At 43.2% G+C, this 27,570-nt stretch overlaps 1 protein-coding gene across 1 annotated transcript; it reads right to left on the minus strand.

The window, feature by feature from the left end:
* Positions 1–27,448, minus strand: LOC117871821 (short-chain dehydrogenase/reductase family 16C member 6-like). The gene is made up of 4 exons (XM_034759578.1): positions 27,398–27,448; positions 24,785–25,142; positions 15,952–16,083; positions 1–105 (listed from the first exon to the last, which is right to left on the minus strand). Exons 2-4 carry the CDS (start codon positions 25,112–25,114, stop codon positions 1–3), a joined length of 567 nt encoding a protein of 188 aa, XP_034615469.1. The 5' UTR covers positions 25,115–25,142; positions 27,398–27,448.
* Between the last annotated feature and the right edge of the window lie 122 nt (positions 27,449–27,570).

The following is a 27,570-nucleotide window of genomic DNA, read 5'->3' on the forward strand; positions in this document are numbered from 1 at the left end:
CTAACCTGTCAGTTTATTGGCACCAATAAGTCCAGTTCCACTTGAGATACTAACCAAGTGTCCACGGTTACAGGCAATCATAGCTGGAAGGAAGGCTTTGCAAGTCTATGGAACACATAAGAAACCACACAATTAGGCATCAGTTAAAATTAGTTCATTCTATAATTAGGTTTTACAACTTCAATTACTTTTCAAAGCTTCCCTTTTGAAAATAGGAGACTTAAGATGATGACTTTTCAAGGAATAAGCTTTTCCCTAAAATCAGCACATAGATTATTCTTATTTCATCCATTTAGTGTTTCCTTCTGGTTTGACTTTGCAAGACTCACTGAAGTGTTTTCAATTGGGTTTTTCCAGTCATATTGATCCACTAGGGGGAGCTAGAAGCCAACTTGTCAGGCAGATGGAGGCAAAAGAAGGATAGTTGCAGGCAGAGGCGGCCTGTTAGCCATGTGGCAATTCTCCAAAAAGGGCCATATTTTTGGATTTTAATGTGTCTACCCTAAACACCCCCACATTATACATCATTTGAAAAAACTTATTTTATGTACTATGGCAAGACACTTTTCACCTCAGCTGGTTTGGTGTTTCTCCCTCTGGCTGGTGTAAATCAGTCCCACTCTGGCAGTTTTTTAAATTCCTCACTTTGGTCTGTTTTTCAATATTTACAAGGTGGGCCTCAGAGTAGGCCAGAGGAGCTCTTTTGAGCAAAACAAAAAAACAAATTCACAATGCAAAAAGAAATACCTTTCCCTGCCCCCTCTCCGTGGTGTTGCCTCACTACGCTGACTTCTTGTTAGTAGTTCTTCCCCAAACAGAAGTTATACCTGGGTTTTTCCCCTATGGGGAGGAGGGCAGTCTTCCACCCAGCAGAAGCCTTGCCTCCCTGCTGGCACTAGTCCTCCTGCAACTTGTTTCTCATCCCTCCCTCACACCAGAAGAGAGTTTTTTTAAGGATCACCAGAGGCCCTTAATTGGTTCAGGCAACATGGCTACTGTTTAAGTTAATTTCAACACCTTACTGTGGTGTTTATTGGTCAAACCTACCAAATGAAAATTTAATAAAAGACTTTTATTGGTTTTGCATGGGCAAGTTTTTTTTTTCCCCAGAAGTGATGAAGCTGTTTAGCACGTGGCAAAAATGGTGAAAATCAACACTTTGCAATTGCTAACATGAAATACTTCGACAATTAAGAATATGTGATGTGAAAACATCTCACTGCAGATTATAAAGTTTCTATACAGTATTTTTGATTAAAATTTGCTGACCAGGTCATTCTCACATTGAAGGTTGTGTACCAGTATCAGTAGGCTGTGTGCCCATAGCCTGTACTGCAGAGTGGATAGATATAAATGTACGAGAATTCCCAATGCTTCGCCATTAGTAAGCTTTTGTACATACAGTGTAGCTTCTAGTCTGCCTGATAGAAGGCTTTCATTTGTAATTGTCTATGTATGTAGTACTAGCCTTTGAAATATTCCAGAAACTAGCCTTTTAATTGACTTATGCATAGGTCAGTATTAGAGATGACAATACATAGCTTCGTATTATGAATATGCAAAAATTATGAGAGAAAGAAGTGATATAACAAAAGTAGTGAAAAACAAAATCCACAAACAAGTCCTTGCTCTGCACTGAAGAGGGGGGTGAAGAGCAAGTTACAGCTTTACCACCTGTCACGGGGTCGCTCACCACACTGGCACCTCCTGCCGGACATTTCAGGAATTAGCTCAGTCCCAGCAGGTGCATCCTCAGGTGGTGGTGGCTCTCCTGTCCTCGCCTCCGCCTGCAGACCCGTTACGGCTCCTTTCTCTCAGTGTCTGCTTCGTGGCAGAGCCCTCCGGCCATGTCACCATCTGGTTTCTCCCCATTCTGGGGAGCGAGCAGCGGCACCGGAGGCAGCAAACAGGGCGGCTAACAGGGGAGTTTGAGTGGGAGTTTGCAGGGGGAGGTAAAGGGGGAGGCAGGAGGGCGCGGTGTGTTGTGTTCTCTGTGCCCTCAGATGCAGAGAGCAGAGACTGCAGCAGCCATGAGCCAAGCAGCAGGAGACACAATGCAAATGGCTGCATGTGGAAGCTGTGGTATGTATATACTCCTAGCAGGGGAGCTGGAACACAGGTATGTGTGTATGAAGTGTCGCCTTATAGTGTTACTGGAGGAAAAGATTAAGGGGTTGGAGATGCAGGTAGATACCCTGGTGGAGTTCAGACGGGGGTTTGAGCAGCTGATGGAGGACAGGCAAGGGGGGGCTGAAGGGGAATGCTCTGCGGTGCAGGTGGAGGCAGAGGTAGAGGACGGTGAGAGGGGAATGGAAGGGGGAGAACAAGGGAGGTGGAAGCATGTGACTGTGAGAAGCAGGCCAAGGAAAAGGAGGGCCAGTGAGGGGGGAATAGAACTCAGGAACAGGTTTGGGTGTTTGGATAACGAGGTGGAGGGGCAGCAGGTGGTGACGGAAGGTGGGAGGGTGAGGAAGAAGAGAAGAGCAGCTAGTCCGAGAGAGAGAGAGGGGAGGTGTTGATGGAGACAGCGCAAAACCTGGGCCCCCAGAGGATAGAGGAAGGCATAAGGGGGAGCATAAGGGAAGATAGGAACAGACACAGGTCAGGACTAGAGGGATCAGAGACTAGATTACTAGATCGCACTGTTGCCAGGCGACGGCAGGTGTATGTAATTGGAGACTCTTTACTGAGGAGATTGGACAGGCCTGTGACCAGGGCAGACCCGGAGAACAGAAGGGTGTGCTGTCTACCAGGCGCAAAGATACGCGATGTGGACCTGCGGTTGAAAAGGATCCTAAAAGGAGCAGGTAAGAACCCCTTGATAATCCTTCATGTAGGAACGAATGACACGGCTAGGTTCTCGTTAGAGAGAATCAAGAGAGATTATGCCAGGCTGGGGAAGACGCTCAAGGAGATAGAGGCTCAGATTATCTTTAGTGGGATTCTGCCTGTTCCGAGGGAAGGGCAGCAAAGGGCTGATAGGATTGTGAGAATAAATAGTTGGCTAAGGGAGTGGTGCTATAAGGAGGGCTTTGGGATGTATGGCCACTGGGAGGCTTTCGGGGACAGACACCTGTTCTCGCGGGATGGGCTTCACCTGAGTAGGGAAGGAAATAGACTTCTGGGAGGGAGGCTGGCTCATCTTATCAAAAGAGCTTTAAACTAGGAAGTTTGGGGAGATGGTTGGGAGATGCGCAGTTAATCTCCACGCCAGTTTCCAGTATTGAAAAGGTGAGTGAAATAAGAGGAGACATAGCCGGGGAGATGAGATTGGACATAGGAAGGACAGGGGGGACGGACACAAAGAGGCCCGCAACATATAGTGCTACTAATGGGAGACAGGCTAAACAACATACATTAGGGTGTTTATACACCAATGCGAGAAGCCTAGGTAATAAAATGGAGGAATTGGAGCTCTTGGTCCGAGAATTGAAACCGGATATCGTAGGAATAACTGAAACGTGGTGGAATGGCAGTCACGACTGGAACACAGGTATGGAGGGGTATGCAGTGTTTAGGAAAGACCGGGACAAAGGTAAAGGTGTGGGGGGGTGGTATTGTATGTCAATAGTGAAATAAGCTGTAAAGAAATAATAGTTGATGGAATAGATAACACAGAGTCCGTCTGGGCAATACTCACACTGGGTAAAAGGACTACTAGAGCCTCTCCGGGGATAGTGCTTGGGGTGTGCTATAGACCACCGGGATCGACCCAGGATATGGATAAGGAACTATTTAATGTGTTTAGAGAAGTAAATACTAATAGAAACTGTGTAATTATGGGGGACTTTAACTTCCCGGATATAGATTGGGGAACAAACTCTAGTAGCAATAATAGGGCTCAGATGTTCCTAGATGTGCTTGCTGATCAATTCCTTCATCAAGTGGTAGCTGAACCGACAAGGGGGAAGGCCATTTTAGATTTGATTCCGGTGAGTAGTGAGGACCTCGTTGAGGAAGTGGTAGTAGGGGACAACTTGGGCTCCAGTGATCATGAGCTAATTCGGTTTAAACTAAATGGAAGGAGTAACAGAATTAAGTCAAAGATTAGGGTTTATAATTTTAAAAAGGCCAATTTTAACAAATTAAGGGGACTGGTAAGGGAAGTGGATTGGGCAAACATATTAATGGATCTAACGGCAGAAGAAGCCTGGGATTACTTTAAGTTAAAGATGCATGAGCTGTCAGAGGCCTGTATCCCAAAAAAGGGAAAAAGATTACTAAGCAAGAGATTTAGACCGAGCTGGATGAGCGACCGACTCAAGGGGTGATTAGGAAAAAACAGAAAGCGTACAAAGACTGGAAGAGGGGAGGGATCAGTAAGGAAACTTACCTCAGTGAAGTCAGAGAATGTAGAGATAGAGTGAGAAAGGCCAAAGGCCGTGTAGAGTTGGACCTAGCGAGGGGAATTAAAAGCAGTAGTAAGAGGTTTTACAGCCATATAAATAGGAAGAAAGCAAAGAAAGAAGAAGTGGGACCGCTGAAGACTATAGCCGGAGAGGAGATTAAAGATAATCTAGGCATGGCACAATATCTCAATGAATATTTTGCATCGGTGTTTAATGAGGCCAATGAAGGTATTAGGGATACTAGCACCGTGACAGAGGGGCATACAGGATGGGGGATTACCGTATCCGAGGTAGAAACAAAACTTGAACACCTTAATGGGGCTAAGTCAGGAGGACCGGACGATCTTCATCCGAGAATATTGAAGGAATTGGCACGGGAAATAGCAGGCCCATTAGCGATAATATTTAATGAATCTGTAAACTCGGGGGTGGTCCCGTTAGACTGGAGAATAGCTAATGTGGTTCCTATTTTCAAGAAAGGGAAAAAAAGTGATCCGGGTAACTACAGGCCTGTTAGTTTAACATCTGTAGTGTGCAAGGTGCTGGAGAAAATTCTGAAAGAGAAACTAGTTGAGGACCTTGAGGTTAATGGCAATTGCGATAAGTTACAGCATGGTTTTACGAAGGGCAGATCGTGCCAAACGAATCTGATCTCCTTCTTTGAGAAAGTAACGGACTTATTAGATAAGGGAAATGTGGTGGACCTAATATACCTGGATTTCAGTAAAGCGTTTGATACTGTACCCCATGAAGAATTATTGGTTAAACTGGAAGACATGGGGATCGATATGAAAATCCAGAGGTGGATAAGGAATTGGTTAATGGGGAGAATGCAGCGGGTCGTATTAAAGGGTTAACTGTCAGGTTGGAGGGAGGTTACTAGTGGAGTGCCTCAAGGTTTGGTTTTGGGACCCATTTTATTTAATCTATTTATAACTGACCTCGGAACCGATTGCAGGAGTGGGCTGATAAAGTTTGCGGATGATACAAAGGTGGGAGGCGTAGCAAATTCGGAGGAGGATAGGGATATTCTGCAGGGAGACTTGAATGAGCTTGTGAATTGGAGTATCAGAAATAGGATGAAATTTAATAGTGAAAAGTGTAAGGTGATGCATTTGGGGATGACTAATAACAATTTTAGTTACAAGTTGGGGACGCATTGGTTAGAAGTAACAGAAGAGGAGAAGGACCTAGGGGTCCTCATAGACCGCAGGATGACTATGAGTTGACAATGTGACGTGGCGGTGAAAAAAGCCAATGCGGTCTTGGGATGCATTAGGCGAGGTATATCTAGTAGGGATAAGGAGGTCCTGCTTCCGTTGTATAAGGCGCTGGTGAGACCTCATTTGGAGTACTGTGTGCAGTTCTGGTCTCCCATGTTTAAAAAAGATGAACTCAAACTGGAACGGGTGCAGAGAAGGGCGACTAGGATGATCAGAGGAATGGAAAACCTGTCGTATGAAAGGAGACTAGAGGAGCTTGGGTTGTTTAGTCTGACAAAACGAAGGCTGAGGGGGGATATGATTGCTATCTTTAAATATATCAGAGGGATAAATACAAGGGAGGGAGAGGAATTATTCCAGCTTAGTACTAATGTGGACACGAGAACGAACGGATATAAACTGGCCGTGGGGAAGTTCAGGCTTGAAATTAGATGAAGGTTTCTGACCGTCAGAGGGGTGAAATATTGGAACGGCCTTCCGAGGGAAACGGTGGGGGCGACGGACCTGTCTGGTTTTAAGATTAAGTTAGATAAGTTTATGGAGGGAATGGTTTAATGGTAAAACATAGAAGCCAAGGAATACCAAGCAATGGTAGGTAAATAGTATAATGGCTAACAGGGGTCAGGCTAGAGACTCTTGCCTACATGCTCGGGGTCTTACTGATCGCCATATTTGGGGTCGGGAAGGAATTTTCCTCCAGGGTAGATTGGCTGAGCCTCTGGAGGTTTTTCGCTTTCCTCCACAGCATGGGGCAGGGATCGCTAGCAGGAGGGTCTCTGCCGATTGAAGTCACTAAAACACAGGATTGGGGACTTCAACAGCAGAGTCCAGGGAAGGGGTATGGACGGTATTGTGGCCTGCAGCATGCAGGGGGTCAGACCAGATGATCATAATGGTCCCTTCTGACCTTAGAGTCTATGAGTCCAATAAGAGTCCAGCTGCTCCTTGCAGCAGTTTGGCAGTTCACAGCCGGGCTGCTCCTTCAGCGGCTAGTGGGGTGGAGGGATCCAGGCCCACCCACTACTCCGGGCCCTGGGTCCAGGGACCCTGCAAACAGCAGTTTCCTGCTGCCTCCTCCTTCCAGCTCACTGTCTCTATTCCCTGGGCCACTTCCCCGCAGGCTCAGTTCCTTCTGCTCTTGCCTCTGGCTCCAGTTCCTTTGCCCTCTTCCCAGGGCCTCAAGTCTTTAAGTCCTGGCAGCCTCTAGGCAGGGCCAGCTTTAGGAATTGCGGGGCCCGATTCAAATACCCGGCGGCAGTCCGGGTCTTCAGCAGCACTTTGGCGGCGGGGGGTCCTTCACTCGCTCCGGGTCTTCCGTGGCACGGAAGGACCCCCCGCCGCCGAAGACCTGGAGCGAGTGAAGGACCCCCTGCCGCCGAAGTGCTGCAGAAGACGCAGACAGCCGCCGAGTGAGTAAAAAAAATTAAAAAGGCGCCTAAGGCGTGGGATCCTCTTAGGCACGGGGCTGATTCCGGGGAATCGGCCTAAAGCTGGCCCTGCCTCTAGGAAGCCAGTTGTCTCCCTAGGGCTCCCTGCAGCAGACTCCTTCAGTCTGGTCTGCAGGTTCCTTTTATTTGGGCCAGCTGCTCCCCGATTGGCTGGTCCAGCCGTCGCCCTAATTGTCCGCAGCCACCACCCTAATTGGCTGTTTCCCCTGCAGCCACTCCTTTGGCTGCCTTGCACTCAGCCTCCCTAGGCTGGTTTTAACCCTCTCAGGGCCAGTGCGGGGCAGGAGCCCCATCACTCCACTATATCCACATCAATATGACAAACCCATTTGACCCTGAATCACATCCAAAGGTCCTTATCAACATATCCAGTGGAGTATATGTAACATCAGATGTATAAGACTCTACTGAAAACAGAAGATGTTGGTGAAGAACAAATGGAAAGATTTGTAAGAGAGGCACTTGATCTGGTATCAAAACATTTTCTGACATGACCAAGAAAACCAAATTTAAGTCTGGCAAGGGAAGGACATTCACAGCAGCTATCAGTCCAGAAATTGTTTTCTGAAGATCCCTATCCTTAGCAAGATGCAGAGATGATATTTCAATGGCAACTGTTCTTAGTCACTCAATAGGACCTGTGCCTACGTCCCTCTTGCATGCTGATGGACCACTGAGAAAAACATACAAAACTGAATTAGGACATCAGCTGAAAGCTCAGGCTGAAAGAATGCATGACTTAAGATCATGCAACAGCGAAACTACAGTATACATCAAAAATGCTATGGCTGTCATACAAGTGATGGCTGGAGACAAGATCCACACATGTGATGAACTGGCTGAGTACTTGAGGCAGATCCTAAAAGAATTTGACAAAGCCAGTTCTGCAATCAAAGTCTGACCAATATGACAACAGTAACCCTGTGAAAATTGCAGAAAAAACAGCATCAGACAGGATCTAAGGTTGGCTGCAAGAAATATCAGGTGATTGGTGGATGTCCTGTACATCTATGGAAAAAGTTTCTAAACATGGCATCCAACAAGCAGTCACTTGTAAAATTCCTCTGTGAATGTATGGTTCAAAATGCAGCTGAGAGTGTAGAGACACACACAACACAAACACTCCTTCTTGCTGGAGGCTTTTCCAATAGTGAAGTAGCAAAGTAGAAGTATCGAAGAAGCCCAAGTTTGCACAGTACTCAAGAGGAGGTGGACACAAGGACACTCTTCATGTGTATGTGCCAGTACAGCTTTTGGATCTCTTAGTAATTATGTCACCTGATACAGATGTTTTGGACCTTTCTGTTCACTACTTTCCAAAAATAGAACACATGGATAACATATGGATTGAAACAGGCACCATTACCAGCACATCAGACAAGTGTAACTTTATATCTGCACATGCAATTTGTGATGCACACACTCCTGACTTCTGCAACACACTTCCTGCTTTACATGCATTAACAGGAGGTGACTGTGTCATCCCTAACTGGTATAGGGAGGAAAAAAAAAATCTGTGTTTAATGTTGTCAAAACGAAGGAAGCGGACTTCTTCAGAGATCTTGCCAAATAGGGAGAGAGTGACGGACAATTTCTTCATTAGAGAAGTTGGTAGCAGTGCTGTATGATCAGAGTGAGAAAGGACAGGAGGAGACTCACAGAGATCTGAATCTAGCCATCAAAAAAGGACAAGTCACAGGCCAAACTCCTCACCATTTGAGGACAGTTTTGAAGAGCATCTCAAAGGAGCATCTTCATAAAACAAAGATTTGGATATCTTCACACATAGGTAAACGAGACATTGGATCATCATTGCAACATGGATGGAAAAATGTGGATGATTAACTACTTTCTGTATTCTTCATGGGCCCAAAGGCACCTGAGCTTCTAAAAGACCTTATCTGTGCCTGTACCAGTAGGGTTTGGTGCACAATCATCTGTGTCTGTAGTCAGAAAATCTTTCTTGCACAGAACTGTGTACTTGCCAAGGCAATAAAACTGTGGTAACTCACATACTCTTGAGAGAGATCATGATGATAATGATAACTAGAAATGTCAAATTGTATCTGTACAAATTTATTATTAGATTTTGTTTTATTCTTTAAACTGTTGTGATGCTTTGAAGCCACAAAGAAATCCAGTTTTATGTCTTGAAATAATACATAGTGTCATTAAGCTAACAGAAACGAATGCAAATATTTCAAACTGGTCAATTTTCAAACGGTCTCACATGATATTCTTATCGATAAACTAGGCAAATACAATTTAGATGGGGCTACTATAAGGTGGGTGCATAACTGGCTGGATAACCGTACTCAGAGAGTTGTTATTAATGGTTCCCAATCCTGCTGGAAAGGCGTAACGAGTGGGGTTCCGCAGGGGTCTGTTTTGGGACTGGCTCTGTTCAATATCTTCATTAACGACTTAGATATTGGCATAGAAAGTACGCTTATTAAGTTTGCGGATGATACCAAACTGGGAGGGATTGCAACTGCTTTGGAGGACAGGGTCATAATTCAAAATTGGAGAAATGGTCTGAGTTAAACAGGATGAAGTTTAACAAAGACAAATGCAAAGTGCTCCACTTAGGAAGAAAAAATCAGTTTCACACATACAGAATGGGAAGAGACTGTCTAGGAAGGAGTACAGCAAAAATGGATCTAGGGGTTATAGTGGACCACAAACTAAATATGAGTCAACAGTGTGATGCTGTTGCAAAAAAAGCAAACATGATTCTGGGATGTATTAACAGGTGTGTTGTGAGCAAGACACGAGAAGTCATTCTTCCGCTCTACTCTGCTAATCCTCAGCTGGAGTACTGTGTCCAGTTCTGGGCACCGCGTTTCAAGAAAGATGTGGAGAAATTGGAAAGGGTCCAGAGAAGAGCAACAAGAATGATTAAAGGTCTTGAGAATATGACCTATGAAGGAAGGCTGAAAGAATTGGGTTTGTTTAGTTTGGAAAAGAGAAGACTGAGAGGGGACATGATAGCAGTTTTCAGGTATCTAAAAGGGTGTCATAAGGAGGAGGGAGAAAACTTGTTCACCTTAACCTCTAAGGATAGAACAAGGAGCAATGGGCTTAAACTGCAGCAAGGGAGGTCTAGGAAAAAGTTCCTAACTGTTAGGGTGGTTAAACACTGGAATAAATTGCCTAGGGAGGTTGTGGAATCTCCGTCTCTGGAGATATTTAAGAGTAGGTTAGATAAATGTCTATCAGGGATGGTCTAGACAGTATTTGGTCCTGCCATGCGGGCAGGGGACTGGACTCGATGACCTCTCGAGGTCCCTTCCAGTCCTAGAATCTATGAATTTACCGTGTTTATGGTGTCATTATTGATCCTGTTGCTATGATACCAGCACCACTTGACAGCGCCACATCATTCTTCATATTTAAGTAGACATAATAAGCTTTTAAATTATGTACAATGTGGATGTGTGTAGATAGGATACATTAAGTCGACCAAATTGGTGGTGCCTGCCACTCGCTTATATAAGGCTATAATTTTCCTACCCATGAAGAGCTCAGTCATAGCAACCTTCTGAGTAAAAGCTTCTAAGTGTAATAAAGCTATTTTTCATTTTGCCCTTAAATATCAATCAAATAGAGGAACCTGGTAGTCACAGATGATTTTCCACAATCACTAACAGATTCAGTTACGCTCTGCCCTGTTTCATTTCTCTATTTTCCAGCAGGTGGAGACAAAGCAGAACACTTTGCATAACCCCTCTCCAGAACTTTGAAACATGAGGGTTGGCTTCCAACACAGGAAGACACAGGTTGGATTATCTATAACCAAAATAAAAAGTGCTCTGTCAGAGCAAGCACGCCAAAGTTAAATAGGTACAGAGTGCTTTGAAACTTGCGATTATTAATTATGACTCATTCTTCTTTGTAAAGTAAGCACTCTTTGGCAAATCCTCTCCATCAGCTTCTCCAGGGCCATGGAGGTCAGTGACAGCCGCAGAATCAGTGTGGACCCTCTGCATATGTTGGGAGAAGTAGTATTATAGGACCCAGCATAGAGCATCCACGAGTCTGACATGCTGGGGAACTGTGCTCTGCAGTCCAGCACGAAGGGGTGGAGGAAGAGAGGCATAGAGTAAGGAGATTTGCATTGTCTGGGGAGGAGGTGACCCATGATGGTCTCATGGAATCTGTAAAGTAATCTCTGCTTCTTCTATTACTCAGGCTTTGTGCAGTGACCAGGATTTTTCCCTGTGGAAGAAAATCTTGTGAATTAATAATCTGCCAAAATCCCAGTGCCTCAATTGGCCAAATTCTCCAGGTATTTTCTTCCCCACCTGGTACCTGCAGAAACATTCTCAGAAGGAATTGTTTGCAATGAGGCTCTGTAGAGTACTGGATCTTTCATTACTGGAAACCAAGCACTGAAGGTGGATAAGTGAGTGTTTTGCTTTGTCTCTACAGGCAGGAGAATGCTGAGAGATGAGAGAGTTCTCTACTGAAAACAATATTAGCACATCTGTGAAGTTGCTTGGTGTCTTTCTCCTTTCCCTTTCCTTTCCTTTCCATGTGCACATAAAGCCACCACAATTAGCTTCTCTATCAAAGGCATTCACTGTCCACATTATTTCAGCTACTGCTGTCACAACATTTTATCTCTGGAGGGCTACAAGCTTGGAACTATACAGCGTGCTTTCCCCAGTGGCAGCTTCTCACTGAGCTGGAAGTGTAAATTCCACCTTGAGACATACCCACACTAGCTTTCATTGAGCTAGTGTGCTAAAAATAGAGTGTAGCCATGTTGGTGTGAGAAGTGGGAAGGGAGAGTTGCCCTGAGCACATTAAGCATCTCAGACATCTACATGTGTGGATCGGCTTGCCCATCCTGCTTCCCACACCGCCTCAGCTATGCTCTATTTTTAGGATGCTAGCTTCATCGGAACTAGCAAGGGTATGTCTCCTCAAGCTGATATTTACACCTTCCAGCTCTAATGCGGACAAAGTCATAATTATCATTGGCCCAGAACGAAAGAAAACTCTTGAATGGGAAGTGCAAATGGCTTCAGTACTAGTGAACTCAGAAGTAAAGTTACTGATAGTACTATCGACCTCATTAATTCCCAGAGGGCTGTAACGGTGTGGATCAGGGCAGGGATGGGCTGCTGTAGGAGCTGTTACACCAATTCTAAGTCACTGGAGGATCCCCTGTGCTGGGGTGATTGGCTTGTGGCCCCAAAGCCACCATAGCCATGTATTTTGTGTAGGTTTTCACATTACAATGTGTCTCCAATGCAAGGGAAGATCTCAGCCTGTGTCTTCTAAAGGTGTCTGCCAACTCTAAGGAGGCAGGGATGCATTGGGAATAAGATAGTTAATTAAATCTTACTTGCAAGTGAATTAAATATAGAGAATGGGAAGTTAGAGCAGTAATGGAAAAATATGCAGCTTGAGTATTATTACTTTATTATTAACAACTTTTATTACAGTAGCACCTACAGATCCCAGTCAAGACCCAGGCCCATTGTGCTAGGTACTGTTCAAACACATAGTGAGAGGCAGTCCCTGCGCAAAGAACTTGGGACTAGATTTTCAAAGGTATTTAGGTGTCTAAAAGGTACAAACAGATGACTACTGGAATTTTCAAAACTGGCTAAGTGCCTACTAGGAGCATATGTAACTTGCTTAGCTATTTTTGAAAATCTCACTAGACACCTATTGTTCCTAAAACCTTTGAAAATCTGTCTCTTACAATCTAAATAGATAAGATACAAAAGCACAGGGGAAAGGAAGTATTACTATCCCTATTTTATTATTGGGAACTGATGTAAAAAGAAGTTAAGTAACTTCTCATTATAGGGAAAATAGGGTGTTATTTTAAGTAGTTAAAATATAGGAGGGGCTCAGGAATAACATTTAATGATTTTTACCTCTATACAGGTTACTTTGGATTGAAGCTGTGAGAAATAAACCAGTTTGGTGCACCTTCTATACATGTATTAAAAGACTAAGCAAGCAGTTATAGAATAAATATGAATTTAAGCAACATATGTCACAAGCTAATTTAAGTTAAAGTTTTCCTAACTTAACTTACAATGGTATAATGCAACAGTCAAATTAAGGCTGTAATTAAAACATAATCAGTAATTCAATGGTTCAATTTACCTGCTTTGCCAGTGAACAAGTTAAGGAAAACAATTCTGTTAAGATTTTGCAGGAAGGTTAATGGGAGAAGCTATTACCTTTTATTTTAACCCTTTAGCTAAGGTTCCATTAAAGGCAGAGGCTATTTCTTGTCTTTATTTTGAGGAAGTACGGCTCTTAAAATGGTTTCTTAGTCACTTCTTCCTCTGGTTGCTTTCTCCTGCTAAGCTTCGTGTTCACAGAAATCACATCAAGCTTCTGTTTATTTACTCTATTTCCCCTCCTCACTTGAACACAATACCTGCATTTTTCTGCCAGTCATACACAGATATAGAATGTTTTCTAGAGACCTATACTTAAACCGGTGTCATTCTAAAGCTGCTATGACCCAGGATCTCTTCACGTTAGATAAAACTTAGGCTAGGTCTACACTACCTGCCTGAATCGGCGGGTAGAAATCGACCTCTCGGGGATCGATTTATCGCATCCTGTCGGGACGCGACAATCGATCCCCGAATTGGTGCTCTTACTCCACCAGCGGAGGTGGGAGTAAGCGCCGCCGACAGAAAGCCGCAGAAGTCGATTTTGCCGCCGTCCTCACAGCGGGGTAAGTCGGCTGCGATACGTCGAATTCAGCTACGCTATTCACGTAGCTGAATTTGCGTATCTTAAATCGACTCCCCCCTGTAGTGTAGATGTACCCTTAGGGGTTTCGGATCTACTTTGAGGGGTAGTTGCAACACACATGCGTACACACACACACACACTAATGGGCACTGGAGCGATTTGAGTGTCCTTGAATTGCTCTTCAGAAGGATTTTCATAACTTCTTCTCAAAGTCTTTAGCTCATATGATTGGTCTTAGTTTGGAACTATGTTTATTGATAAAATATAGCTTGGAATTCTTTCGCATGTCGTGAGGAAAGTCTGGTCTCATCTTTCTCAGCTGTAGACTTCAGGTTTGGTTTAGCTGGCGGTCAGAGTCTTTCACCTCTTCTTCTTTGGATGTCTGGTCCAGGGAACAAAGCATGATACAACTTTGGGTGTTGTGTGATGTGAGAGAGCCCCACCTTCTTTCTGCATGGTTAGCATCTTTTGGATCAGTGACTCCTCTACTCAGCCCTGGGCCACTCCAGCATGTCAGCTATAGTTCATTGTGCACCAATGACTTGGCACCTTGATCTTGAAGTCATATAGAAGATGCCAGTTCAGTATGTATGTGTCTTGCACCAATTTGATGATAATCGCAAACAGATGTTCTCAAAAACAAGACGCAAGAAGGTGCCATGTGATAAGGAACTGGTATGCAAACTTCTGCTTATGTCCAAGACGTATCCTAATTGTTTAAATATAATGAATAGCTATTCAACATCCACACATCCACTCATTCCCACACACCATTGTGACTGTGAATTAATTATGACAGGTGGAATGTAACTGAGAAGTGGGGCAGATCCTAGGGCAAGTGAATGACTGTACCCTAATAACCTGTTGCCTACAAAGCAGAAAGCTGCTTCAAACATCTCTTAGTAATGCTAACTTTCATTAAGCATTGAACATTAAACTATCATTAAATATTTCACACAGGACATCTGTAAAAGAGCCAGGAATTTAACCCAGATTGCCTCAAGTCTCAGTCCAGTGTCTTAGCCCCAAGCTCATCATCCTTGTTCACAGTTAAGCCCCTTATGTTTTCAGTCTTTTTTTTTAAATTGGGATGACTTCAGCTACAAGACTGTATGGGGTCAGTTGTGGCTAATGATTTCCTGTCCAACAAAAGTCAAGTCACTTAAGGCTAAATTTTCAATTTTGTTGTTTAATTATGAGTGCCTCCATTTTTGGGTGCTCAGCTTGACACACCTATGGTCTGATTTCTGGAAAACTCCAGCTGAAGTCAATGGAAATTGTGAGTATTCAGCAACTCAGAAGATCAGGCATTAGGGTACAGATTTTCGAAAGGACCTCAGCACCTAAAAATGGGGTCAGATTTTCAAAACAGATCAGCTCCCATTCAAACACCAAAATAAGTGGCCATTTTTTTTTAAAAAGCACTCAGCACACTGAGCTGTTTTGCAAGTCGCATCCAGAGTTCTAAAAATATGCACCTGAGTTAGACGACACTTTTCAAAAGCTGACACCTCACCACTTTGTGTCTTTCCCTGACTCCACAAATCTCTAAAATGGGACAATTATCTATTAACCTTTGAAAAGTGCTTTCAGACCCAAAGAATAAAGAATCTGTACAAATCTGTTGAGGACAGATGATACCAGAAAAAAAAAAAACAACAACAACCCAGAATTCTATTTGAAATTTATGGAAAGCAAAGGAAAAATACCAGTTACAGATGTGCTAGTCCTGCAGACTGGTGTAGGAAGTGTAGTTTAAATATGTAACCGCTTGTGTTTTATGAAGGGTGAGAATAGGAAATGAGACAAAAAAAAAAATAGAATTCTATCACCACTAACTGCAGTCACAGCTATTATAGAGAGTTCTGTTTCTTGACTTAGCAATACAAAGCCTTTGGATTTACACCAAAGAGCATTGTCATGTTTTGCTTTTAACAGCAGTGCACATAATTTTTTGGTGAGGACAGTTTGGGTGCCTGCTCCTAGTCAAATCATACCTCATAGAGGAGCAGAGCTTGGAAGCTAGTACTTTTTCAGTCTGGCATTTGTCACAAGTTGAACCAAAACCAAACAATGCTCCATTTCTAAATGGAGTTTCTGAATACTAAACAACCTAAGTTGAACACATTTTGCCCACTTCTGAAGAAATTGGGTGCTAGCACACTTTCACAGTTATCCATGGAAAAAATATATTACCCAGAACTGGGCCATGACGTTCACCCTTATAGTTTTCTCCATATCAGCATCTGGAAGGTCAAGAAATGTTTTCACATTTGCTATGCCTGCATCATTGACTAGGATATTAACATCCCCAACTTCTTTTCTAACCTGAAAGGAAAGAAGGGAAAACCAAACTATTATATGATATTCATGCTATTTGTGCTTTACATTTATAAAAACCATGTAGTGATCTGTTCTATGTACTGCCTGAATATTTGCCATTACTATTTATTACCAATACTCTGGAAGCAGACTACATTTGGTAGGTGTTTTACAAACAGAGAGAAAGACAATCCCTCATCCTGACCAGTTTATACTCTCCGAGGATTACTTTCAGATTCACACATGACTTTTCAATTAGTGTACGTGCCTAGAAAGGAGTTAATGGATTGATGGTAGTTTACCAACCAACTTCTAACACTTGAGTACGAAAAAACTCTTCAAGGAACAGATTTCTGCCTGTAGTTTAAGGGTGTGATTTCTAAAGTGCTGCACACTATCTGGCCTATGTAAACCCTGCTGGTGAGAACTATGCACTACATTAATGTGCAGTAGGGAATGTACAATTTGTGTCAGCAGGGTCTACGTGGGCCAGTTAGTGCATAACATGTTAGTACACTTTAGAAATTACACCCCTCTAGCACACATTGTTCCACATGTAGACAAGCCCTAAGTCTGTACTTTTAAGAATAACTCATGCTCATAGGAACACAGAAAATTCAAGGTGCTTGATCCCCTTATGTTTAGCTGGCAGAGTCAATGTGTTGAAAACTTCATATGGACCTGGGATAATTTCAATATATTAGCTTACCTGGTAATGTGTACTGTGTGCATATGATTATTCTTATATTCCATTTAAAAGAAAACAACAACAAAACAAACAACATCATTACTAGCATTGGATGACATTTTTCAGATGAGTAGTTTATTCATAAAAAAAATGCCATTTTGGGTGGACCCAAACTATTTCCGAATTTGTGTCAAGCTCACCAAATAGTTTCAACTGAGCTGAAAGAGTCTAAATGTTTTGATAATGTTGAAACATACTTTTGATTTTCAGGCATTTTGACAAGAGCAAAGCACTGACAAAGTAGCTAGAAGAGGAGGTGCTTCCCTTATAAGCTTTAGCCTAGCAGTTAGGCCACTCACCTAGGGTGTGGGAAATCTGGCTTCAGTTCCACACTCTGCATGATGTGTTGAAGGGATCTGCACTTGGGTATCCCACATTGCAAGAGAGCACCATAACCACTGGATGATGGGGCTTTCTTAATCTCACCTGTTAAGTCTGTTCCACTTTGGCCAGGTCTAGACCTATATAACTATGTCGCTCAGGGGTATGAAAAATCCACACCTTTGAGCAATGTAGTTATACCGACCTAACCCCCCCAGGTAGACAGTGCTATATTGATGGGAGAGCTTCTCCCCTTGACATACCTACCTCCTCTCAGGGAGGTGGATTAACTATGCTGACAAGAGCAGCTCTCCTGTCAGTGTAGAAGCATCTCCACTAAAGTGCTACAATGGTGCAGCTGCACTTGAAGAAAAGCCCTTAGTATCAATAATTAGATAGTCATGGAGGAAGGACTTCAACTTGGGTCTCCCACATCTTAGGTGAGTGCCCTATGTACCAGGCAATACAGTCATACTTACTCACTTTCTCTGGCCCAATGACTATCCATTGTCATCCACAGTATCCAGTGTCATTCATAGTCATAGAAAAGTCTTTGGGCCCGGGAACGAGACTGAGAATGACTCTATAGCCTGGTAGTTACGACACTCATGTAGGATATGGGAGACCTGAATTGAAATCCTTGCTCAATGACTATTTAATGGAAAAGTGGAAAAGCTTCAACAGAAGAGACTGAGAAAGCCCCACACCAGAATAGTCCAGTGGCTGGGCACTCTCATGTAGTGCTAGAAACCCAAGTTCAAATCTTTTCTCCATATCAGGCAGAGAAGGGAAACAAACACAGGTCTTCCATGTGAGTGCTTTAACCACAGGCCTAAAACTTATAAAGAGAGGCAACACTATCACCTCCTCATCCAGTGGTTTTGTGAATACTTTGCTTTTGTCAAAATGCCTGCAAATCATAATGGATTTTTTTGGGTCAAAATGAAACAAAACATTTCAATGCGACATTACCAAGTGGTGTCAACTCTTTTAAATGTTTTGATTTGCTGAAAAGTGTCATTTGACAAAAACAATTTTTTTTCAGAATGGCCAGCAAACCAAAAAAAAAAAATACATTATTCACGCCACTCACTACATTCAGCAGTCAGTTAGGAAATGCGAATGTTAAGATTGCATCTACCAGTTTAACTGCCACTTTTGTATATGCTTTCACAAGAGAAATAGAGTATATGGAAATTCAGACTTTATATCAGTTTTTAAATTGTATTTCTTAAATGGTTTGATATTGATAAGTTTTAAAGTAACTTCGAGATGACGATTCGAGAAGATAAGCTGTTTGAAGTACAGCCCAGTTTCAAAATAGAAAGATTACTGTAAATTGTCTTGTTTGCAAGATGAATGACGCCATTGATCCTTAGTTGTTTAAAATTACTTTTAATTTACTGATGGATGAATGTTAAGTGACTGATTGTTGCTACGGTCTATTTCAATCAGCCAATTTCATAGGACTTTTGTTGAACTTTTTGTAACCTGGTGATTCCATATCATCTTTTCACCTGGATAAGACCATGTCATCTTCCTCAAAAGTAGTCTTGTGTTCAGGGTTTTTTGGAGGGGTGGAGAAGCATGGGGGAAGGACACAGTATAACAGTCTCTGTGGCATGTGAAACACTGAATATTTTTTAAATTGCTGATTTAAGTGGGACTTTCCCCAATATAGATGCTAGCTTAGGGTAACCTAATTTAAACCTGATTGAACTAAGTTGCATGGCTCTAAGATAGGTCTCACAGTCGATGTATATGTCGGCCTTAAAGATAGGCACTGCAAAGCAAAGTTTGAAAAATCATAAGGATCAAGGGTAAGGCTGAGAAGCCTTTACCTTTTGGGTCAACAAGCCACCTGAGGGAAGACTGATGTTCCTGAATCCTCAAGACCCAGCCACCTTGGGGAGAAGAAGTCAAGACATCAACAAGCCATGCCAGCCTTTGATCAGTCTCTCTACACCTGAAGGAGGTTTGCTAGCAAGAAGCGCTGTGCTGGTAACATCGTCTGGTTCCTTGACTGCATACTCTATGAGAGAGACAGGGTGAATGGAGGTAGTATTTTTAAATGGACCAACTTATGTTGGTGGAAGAGACAAGCTTTTGAGCTGCACAGAGATCTTCACCAGAAAGAGCTCTGTGCTGTTCAAAAGCTTGTCTTTTCCACCAACAGAAGTTGGTCCATTAAAAGACATTACCTTATCCACCTTGTCGCTCTCATATCCTGGTACCAACATGGCTAGAACAACACTGCATACTCTATGAAAGTCCAGAAGACTACAAGGGTTTAAGAGATCACAACACCTTTGTTATCTTAAGTATCTTCGTTTTCCTTTTTTCCTGTTTTTGTCTTTTGCATTTATTAGCTGGTAGAGATCCCAGCTTTTTTTACATTTTCATTTTAGAGTGTTAAAATGTGGCTGTGTGCATACACCTGTGTATAAATACCCAAAAAGTCTGAACAGAGAAGACACCAGAAAGTAAGTTCCTCAGGTCTAAACAGCCCTAAAAGTTGTTTCATAAAACCTCATTAAAGTGTGTTCTATATTTAAATGTCCTGGCTTACATTGGCTTGAAATTGTATTCTGCAATTTCGGGTAAGCAAGTGTTCTCAACCTTCTGCTTATGAAGAGTGTTCTGTTAAAGTCTGTACTATAATGTCTCTTTAGGGCATGGAAGGAGGAAAGCATTATCCACCCCATAGCAACAGAATTCTAAAAAGAATCTTTACAATTGGCTTTGAGGATGTGGTTCAGACAGATAAAAAATTGGTTTCAGTATTAAGATTCCAACAGGTACCAAGTTGTAAATTTGACTAAAGTTGGTAAAATTCTTTAGTTGGGATTTATAACCAAATAGACAGCCACTTTCTTAAAAGCTCTCTAGAATTTCTAAGGATTGATTTGTACTTAGTTAAATCCTCTAATTAATTGATTATTTCATTTTATTCCAATGATCTTCTTATTGTATGTGGAGCTTGCCAAGCCAATTTGCAGCAGCCCTCATCAGTGAGGTGCAGAACCCTCAGATCACCATCAAATCCAGTCATCAGTGATGTGTGATGTTGTCTGTCTTTAGCCACAGCCACATGTGGGATCCTCTCGTTGGCCTCAGGTGTGAAGGCTAGCTGCACATTGACCCAGGCTTATTCAAAATTGGTTTAGAAGGGCCCATGAGCAGAATGGCAAATCAAAGCCAGATACACATGTAGTCAAGTTAGTTATAAGAGACTGGTTTCTGATGTCAATGGCAGAACATTCTTCATTCCACACTGACATCACAGAGAAAATAGTGTCAAGTAGGCCCACAACGGGTGCCTCAACAATAAGCACACTCTTGGGCACTGGAAGAGGTCCGTGTAAAGTGATAGGCTTGGGTTTGCCTGATCTTTGCAACCATTTTGTACGTAGCATCCTCACAATGGATGTGAGGAGAAGCGATGTTACTTAACACAGGAAGCCATGGTACTGGGGCTGGTCAAATTGTCCTAGTTATGATGTGCATAGTTGAGAGTAGTTGTTTATCAACAACTTGATGTGAGATGAATGGGGTTGACTGTGTTTCGTGGCATTTCTTTGTCTGAAAGGATGGATCCCGCACTGCTCTCTACTGTTGAGATCACTGTTATGAACACATTGCAGATGGTCATGCAGTATATCAGGAGCTCCCACTCTGAACAGGAATCAGAGTTGCCTGACCTGCTGCCATGAAAAGAAACAATACCAGATTACTTCTGGCATTCACGGAGCAGTTGAGCATGGTGGACCGTCACTTCTAGGCTTGGGAAACAAGCACTAAGTGGTGGGATCACATCATTGGGATCACACAGATTTGAGATGACAAGTAGTGGCTGCAGAACTTTTGGATGTGGAAAGTCACCTTCCAGGAACAGTATGAGGTGCTCGCCCCAGCACTGTGTCGCAAGGACTCAAAAACGAGAGCTGCCCTCTCGGTAGAGAAGTGCATGACGATTGCTGTGTGGAAGCTGGCAACTCCAGACTACTACTGGTTGGTCCCGAATCAGTTTGGAGTCGGAAAGTTGACCATGGGGCTGTGCTAACGTAAGAGTGCAGGGCCATTAATTGCATCTGGCAACGAAGGACTGCGACTCTTGGCAATGTGCATGAAATAGTGGATGGCTTTGCGACAATGGGATTCCCTAACTGCGGAGGGGTGATAGATGGCGCACACATTCCAATTTTGGCCCCAGACCATCTTGTGACAGAGTACATCAATAGATGAGGTACTTCTCTCTATGGTATTGCAGGCGCTTGTGGATCACCATGGGCGTTTCACTGACATTAACGCGGAATGGTCCGAGAAGGTCCATGATGCACGAATCTTCAAGAACGTTGGCCTTTACAGAAAGCTCCAAGCAGGGACTTTTTTTCCAGACCAGAAGATTCCAGTGGGGGATGTTGAAAGGACTTAGTGATCCTGGGAGACCCAGCGAACCCCTTACTTCCATGGCTCATGAAGCCTTACACGGGAAAACTGGACAGCAGCAAGGAGTGCTTCAACAATAGGCTGAACAGGTGTAGAATGACAGTGGAATGTGCCTTTGGCAGATTAAAAGTGCGCTGACGCTGCCTTTATGGCAGGTTAGGCCTAAATGAGGAAAACATTTCCATGGTCATAGCAACCTGCTGCGTGCTCCATAATAGTTGTGAGGCGAAGGGTGAAAAGTTCCCCCCGGGGTGCAGAGGTGGATTGCCTTGCTGCTTAATTGATCAGCCAGATATCAGGGCTACTAGAGGGGCACAACGGGGACTATTCAAATCAGGGAGGCTTTGGAGGCAACATTTTGATAATGAATACCAGTAATGTGTCTTTCTATATAGCACTCTGCCATGCTTTATTAACTTGCTGCCTTGCATGAAAACTGATTATTCCAAACTGGGATTTGTAGTGAGCATATGATCAAACAGCCACTATGTATTATGACCAGTAGAAACCACCTGTGTAGGAGACAAATAAAGATTGGCTATCTTTCAGAGAGTTTGTTTTTATGAAATACCAATTAACAACACACACAAAAGGATTGGTGGGAAGGGAGGTAACAGTGCAGGGCAGCGTAGGCTCTCATAGCTGTGTGTAAGTCCAGCTGTCATTTTGGAAGCTGTCCGAAGGGGTGGAGTGAATGGGGTACTGAGACGTTCCAGAAAGTTGCAAAGAATGTGTGGGAGGAGTTTGGAAAGTATGGGAAGCAGTTCTGTATTGGCTGCAGGCGGGGCGAGCACACATGTGTTCGATCTCAAGCGTGATTAGGAACTTCTCTGTTTGATCCTCCATGACTTATCATCCACTCCTGGCCCTTTACAATGCGTGCCTCGCTCTCCTTTCTGTCCTGCCTTTCTATTTTAAATTTTTCCTTCAGAGTCTCTCTTCACTCTCTGCGTTCTCTTATTTTGGCCTCTGAATATTGGAGCACCTCTCAGAACATGTCCGCCTTATTCCACTTTGGTCGCTTCCTTATCTGGCAGAGGGACTCCGCTGGTGTACAGTGGGTTCCCCTGAAGTCCACATCTGCAGAAGCACAAGAAACAGTACACAGAAGCATGATGGTTAGTTCATGCCCAGCATTGAATCATTATAGTAAAATACATCTCTTAACATATGAATCACTTTCTTATGTCCCTTGGCAAGCACACATCTTGACGAATACCCTAAAAATGGTGAGTTCGGCCTGGGTGGGAGTTGGGCATTCAAGATGGAGCACAGGGTCTAGGTGTTTTTTTAAGGGGATCAGTGCACGCGACTAGGGACAATATTGTAAATTCTGCATGAGTGCAACTTCAGACCCAGGCCCTATGCTGCTCGCCTGTGTGCCGCTTTGGTCCCTGCACAAGTGATTGCCAAGGGAAATTTTCTACAATAGGGGAAGGAACAAAGCAGCTCTGCCAAGGAATCTTCAGCAGAGGATTGTCAAGTGCCTCCAGGAAAGTTTCCTAGAGATCTCTCTGGAAGCTTCCCATGAAATCTCTGTGTGCATTAACACACTGTTCCGCCGCACTGCTTAGCTGCACAGGGGAATGTGGAGCACACTCAAACACAGCTAATCTTGTATGTTGCTATCCTTTCACCCACTTTTAGATTATACAGAGCAAAGGACAGCTTGACCTCATATAACTGAGCAGCATCAATTCAAAAACATCACTTACCAGGGCTCTCCTCTCCTGCATCATGCACGCTAGAGATGGACTGCTGGGACTGGCTAGATCCCTCTGGAGTGGAAAAAGAGTTCCGGACTCGCCACGCCACTGGACGATCCTGCCATGTTCTCCACATTGTCCTCCAACTTGACCTCCTCATTCACAACTTCATCCTTGGGGTTGAGTCCACTGTCCACTACCTCCAGCCCATCCTGAGTAACCACACAGCTCCTGGTGGTGGATAGCAAGGATAGCATCCAGCTCTTTATAGAAGTGGCAGGTTCTTGGCACAGCATCAGAGTGATGGTTTGCCTCCTTTACCTTTTGGTACACCTGCCTCAGCTCCTTTATCTTCACACAGCACAGCTGCATAGACTTTATCCAACAAGCCATGAGAAATCTGACCGTAGGTATCGAAGTTCCTACAGCTAGAGCGGAGCTGGACTGCACAGCCTCCTCTTTCCACAGTGTCAGCAGATCCAACAACTCAGGTGTGCTCCAAGCAGGAGAATGTTTGCTGCATGGAGCTTCAATGGTCAGCTGGGCAGATGCAATGTGAGCTCTCCACACTAAGCAAACAGGAAGTGGAATTTCAAAAATTCCTGGGACTTTAAAGGGGGAGGGACAGAAGCCTGTGTAACTGAGTGCAGGGCAGCGGAGTTCAAACTGCTGACCAGAGTGATCAGGATGGGCATTGTGGGACATCTCCTAGAGGCCATTTACAGTGATGTAATCAAGCGTGATGTCTACATTGACACTTTGTCAATATAATTTTGCTGCAAAAAGCTCTATGCCTCTCGTTGAGGTAGTTTTATTTTGTTGGCCAAGCAGGAGAGTTTTGTCAGAAGAAGGAACATTTCGGAGTGTACACCGCCACTGTTTTGTTGACAAAACCTGACTTTTGTTGACAAAACTGTGTTTACTTAAGATAGGGCAACAAAAGTTAAATTTGTAGTGAGATCCTATGATGTCTTATTTTCCAGCTTACTAGGAGTGAAGAATAAGTCCAAATTGTACATCAGGAAAACTAGGATGAGACCCTCCTGGTTGCTTTTTTGAAATGGTTATATCCCAAGGCATCCTTACTTAACTATAATTCACTGATCACATGGACAAATGGCAGAAAAAGCTCTTTACTGTTTCTCAGTAACATTTGCAAATTATGAGGCTCAGCAATGAACGTGTGAAATCAACTACAACCATATGCTTTACCCTGGTCTTGATTTGAAGCAACTATTTTCCTTTAGAGGGAAAACTATTTCAGTCTCTACAGTACATTAGATCAAACCCAATTATTTTATTACAAAAAATAGATTAAGCGTTTACAAATACCTTCAATTTTTTTGTTAAATTGCAATAAATAGATATAAGTGGTAAATCCCCTTTACCAAACATTACTGCTTCTAAAACTAATTCTTTGAAAGAGATAACTTTTAATCAGATACAGTATTAAACTGGAAAGAAAAGCAATGTAAAATATTACCTGATCTGCCACTCTGTAGACTTCTTCCCTATTGCTGCAGTCACACCTGTAGGCATAAACTCCTTTGGCTCCATTTTCTTTGGCTAGTTTAATCGTCTCTTTGTTACCTTCTTCATCAATGTCCCAGAAAACCAGGGTAGCCCCAAGACGAGCAAAATTTAAGGCAATCTGCCTTCCAATCCCATTTGCAGCTCCTGTAATAAGCACTATTTCACCAGCAACATTCTTTTTACATGGAGGACAAATAAACAGAATGAAAGCCTCAAAGTAGTAATATCCTAATAAAATCAGGAATTCGAGAGTCTCCAAGATGCTGTTTAACTTGCACATGATTTTTCAGATATGAAGAATAATTTTTCTAATTAAAAAGATAAAACAAAAATGCTGCATTGAAACTTCAGAGATATTAGAGTTAAAAAAAGAATTAGCTTGTACCCTAAGGATCTAGTTAGTTAATAGGTCACAATTCTTTTCTGCAAAAAATGCATTTTATCGCTATATATTTTTCTTGTATTTTCCTAGGAAGTCACGGTATAGTGCCAGTTGCTAAAGATTGCTTAGGCCAGAGGAGCAAGATCCCACAAGTCTCCTATTCACTTTGTTCCAACACTCCATTTTCCATTGGTTATAATGTCATTTAATGTATATTAAATGACATTATAATATATATATATATTGTGAACGGTATACACACATTTTGTGTAATTGTTCACATTTCTGCCAAATAATAGATTGTTTTTATAGTAGTTTGTTTAAATGGAGTGAAAGCCACCAGAACACTCAGAATGCAATAACCTCAGAATATAGACTGCTAAAAAGTTTCCTTCTCCCAAGAGAAAATGTGCATCACAATTTCAAAGCACAGGAGATAATTATTTGTCCAAACACTGCAAATTTTCCATTGATATTATTATTTGTATTTTCATAGTACCCAGGAGCTCTAGATTTAAAAAAATCACACCCAGTGTTTTATGTTGTGGTAAGGTGCACCAATGCTCCTGAGCAGCACAGAATTACAGTCTTACAATTTTATTATGGCATCACATCATTCTGTTTCCTTTATATTGTTCTCTCTTGTACATATCTATTGTGCCTTTAAATTGTAGGTCCTTAATTCTAGGGATCTGTTATAAATTTGGCACATTTCACTTCTGAAGTTGCCGTGTGCAAACAGACAGTGCTATATAGTTAGTTTGTGATAAAACTATCTTGGATTTTTGTAGTTACTTTGAACAAATGGGTGAAATCTCACCCTTTCCAGCATTAGTCAAGATGTGATGGAAAATAATGTTTGCCAAATGGAACAAAGCAGTAAATTTGGGAAATAAGTTTTTTTCACCCATAGATGATAAGGCCAGAAAGGATCATCATAATATCATGATCTTCCAATTTGACCTGCATAAGACAAGCCCTATTTTACCTAGCAATTACTGCATCCAGCAGATAATTTCTGTTTGAGTTATAGCATATGTTTTTAAAAAATATCCCATCAAGATGTAAAGACTAAGTGATAGAGAATCCACCAAGTCCCTAGGTAAATTATTCCAATAGTTAATTACCCTTACTATGAAAACCTGTGCATTATTTTGAATGGGAATTATGAACTAAGAAAAAATTACTTGTCTCTGTCCTTTTAAATCCAGTTAAAAATCTCGGTATAGCAAGTTATGAGTTACTGTGACATTATACAGTAAAAAGGAGTACTAACAATATTTTTTAAAAACAATCGACAAGACCTAAGCAGTGACCACATATATAAGAAAAGAACAGTATTGGTTCCCCTCTTTTATCTGTTGCAGTGGCCATTGAATATGTACAAACGTTTTTGTGAATAATTTTCAACTCTCCAAGGATTATGCGGATTTTGTTTACAATGCTGTAATGACAAATAGAGGATATATATGAAAAATAGTAGTCCAAAGCTAGATCTAAGGGGGACTGCTCGCTACTATGCCTAAGGCTAAAAGCACTTTTCAGATTTTGCATTTCTAAGACCTGTACTTTATGGGGTGGGGGGACGGAAGATCTCCCTTGTACAAGGCAGCGAAACGCGTTTTTAAGATACCACTGAAAGCTACAAGGTGTTTGTTAGTTCTCTGCACACTTTTCACTGTCTTCTGACAGAATCGCAGCTGTTGTAGTTTATTGTATTTCACAGAGCCTACAGCCAGTTTTCCTCCAAGCCCAGGAGATCCCACAAGCCACACGTTCGCACCAACTGCATGCACAATTGTAAAGCACTGGAAAGATCAAGTTTTCCTGCCCCCTCCTTTCAGATCCACAGCGGACAACGCCCCACAACCCGCTCCTTTGCCCCCCGCCGACAGACGGGAGGAGCTGATTTCCACCCGCCAGCGTGTAGTCTCCCCCGCGGGAGCGCTCGCTCGGCGGCGGCAGCCTGGGCGGGTGGCTCCCCCTTGCCCTGCACAGCGCCGGAGAGCGACGCCTCGGGCTCCGGCCATCCCGGGAAGCGCCGCGAGCCGGGGGAGAAGCCCACCCCGAAGCTGCAGCGCAGCGCCACTGGGGAAGCCGCCGCCGCCTGGCTCCGGGCGGCTGGAGGGAGCCCCGACACCTCCCCGTCCCGCAGACTGTGTAACTCCGCTCCCCACTCACCGCGCGGACAGCTCCCTGAGGCGCGCGGGCTCCGTCCAGTGCCGGGCGGAGCGCCCGCGCTAGCGGGGTAAATAGCTCCCCGGCCCCCGCCACGCCACCCCCACGCGGCCGCCCCGCCCGGGCCGCTGCCCGCCAGCAGCCCGGACCCAACGAGGGCGCTTGGCCGGGGATTG

This window comes from Trachemys scripta, chromosome 2, assembly GCF_013100865.1.
Source record: "Trachemys scripta elegans isolate TJP31775 chromosome 2, CAS_Tse_1.0, whole genome shotgun sequence".
NCBI lineage: Eukaryota > Metazoa > Chordata > Testudines > Emydidae > Trachemys > Trachemys scripta.

What these genes read in the sequence shown, in the direction of transcription:
- LOC117871821 (XM_034759578.1), bottom strand. Translation starts at nt 25,114, where the DNA reads ATGTGCAAGTTAAACAGCATCTTGGAGACTCTCGAATTCCTGATTTTA. An exon ending in TCTACAGAGTGGCAGATCAG is followed by an intron (nt 16,084 to 24,784) that starts GTAATATTTTAC and finishes CTTTCCTTTCAG; the next exon opens with GTTAGAAAAGAAGTTGGGGA. An exon ending in ACGTCATGGCCCAGTTCTGG is followed by an intron (nt 106 to 15,951) that starts GTAATATATTTT and finishes TGTGTTCCATAG; the next exon opens with ACTTGCAAAGCCTTCCTTCC.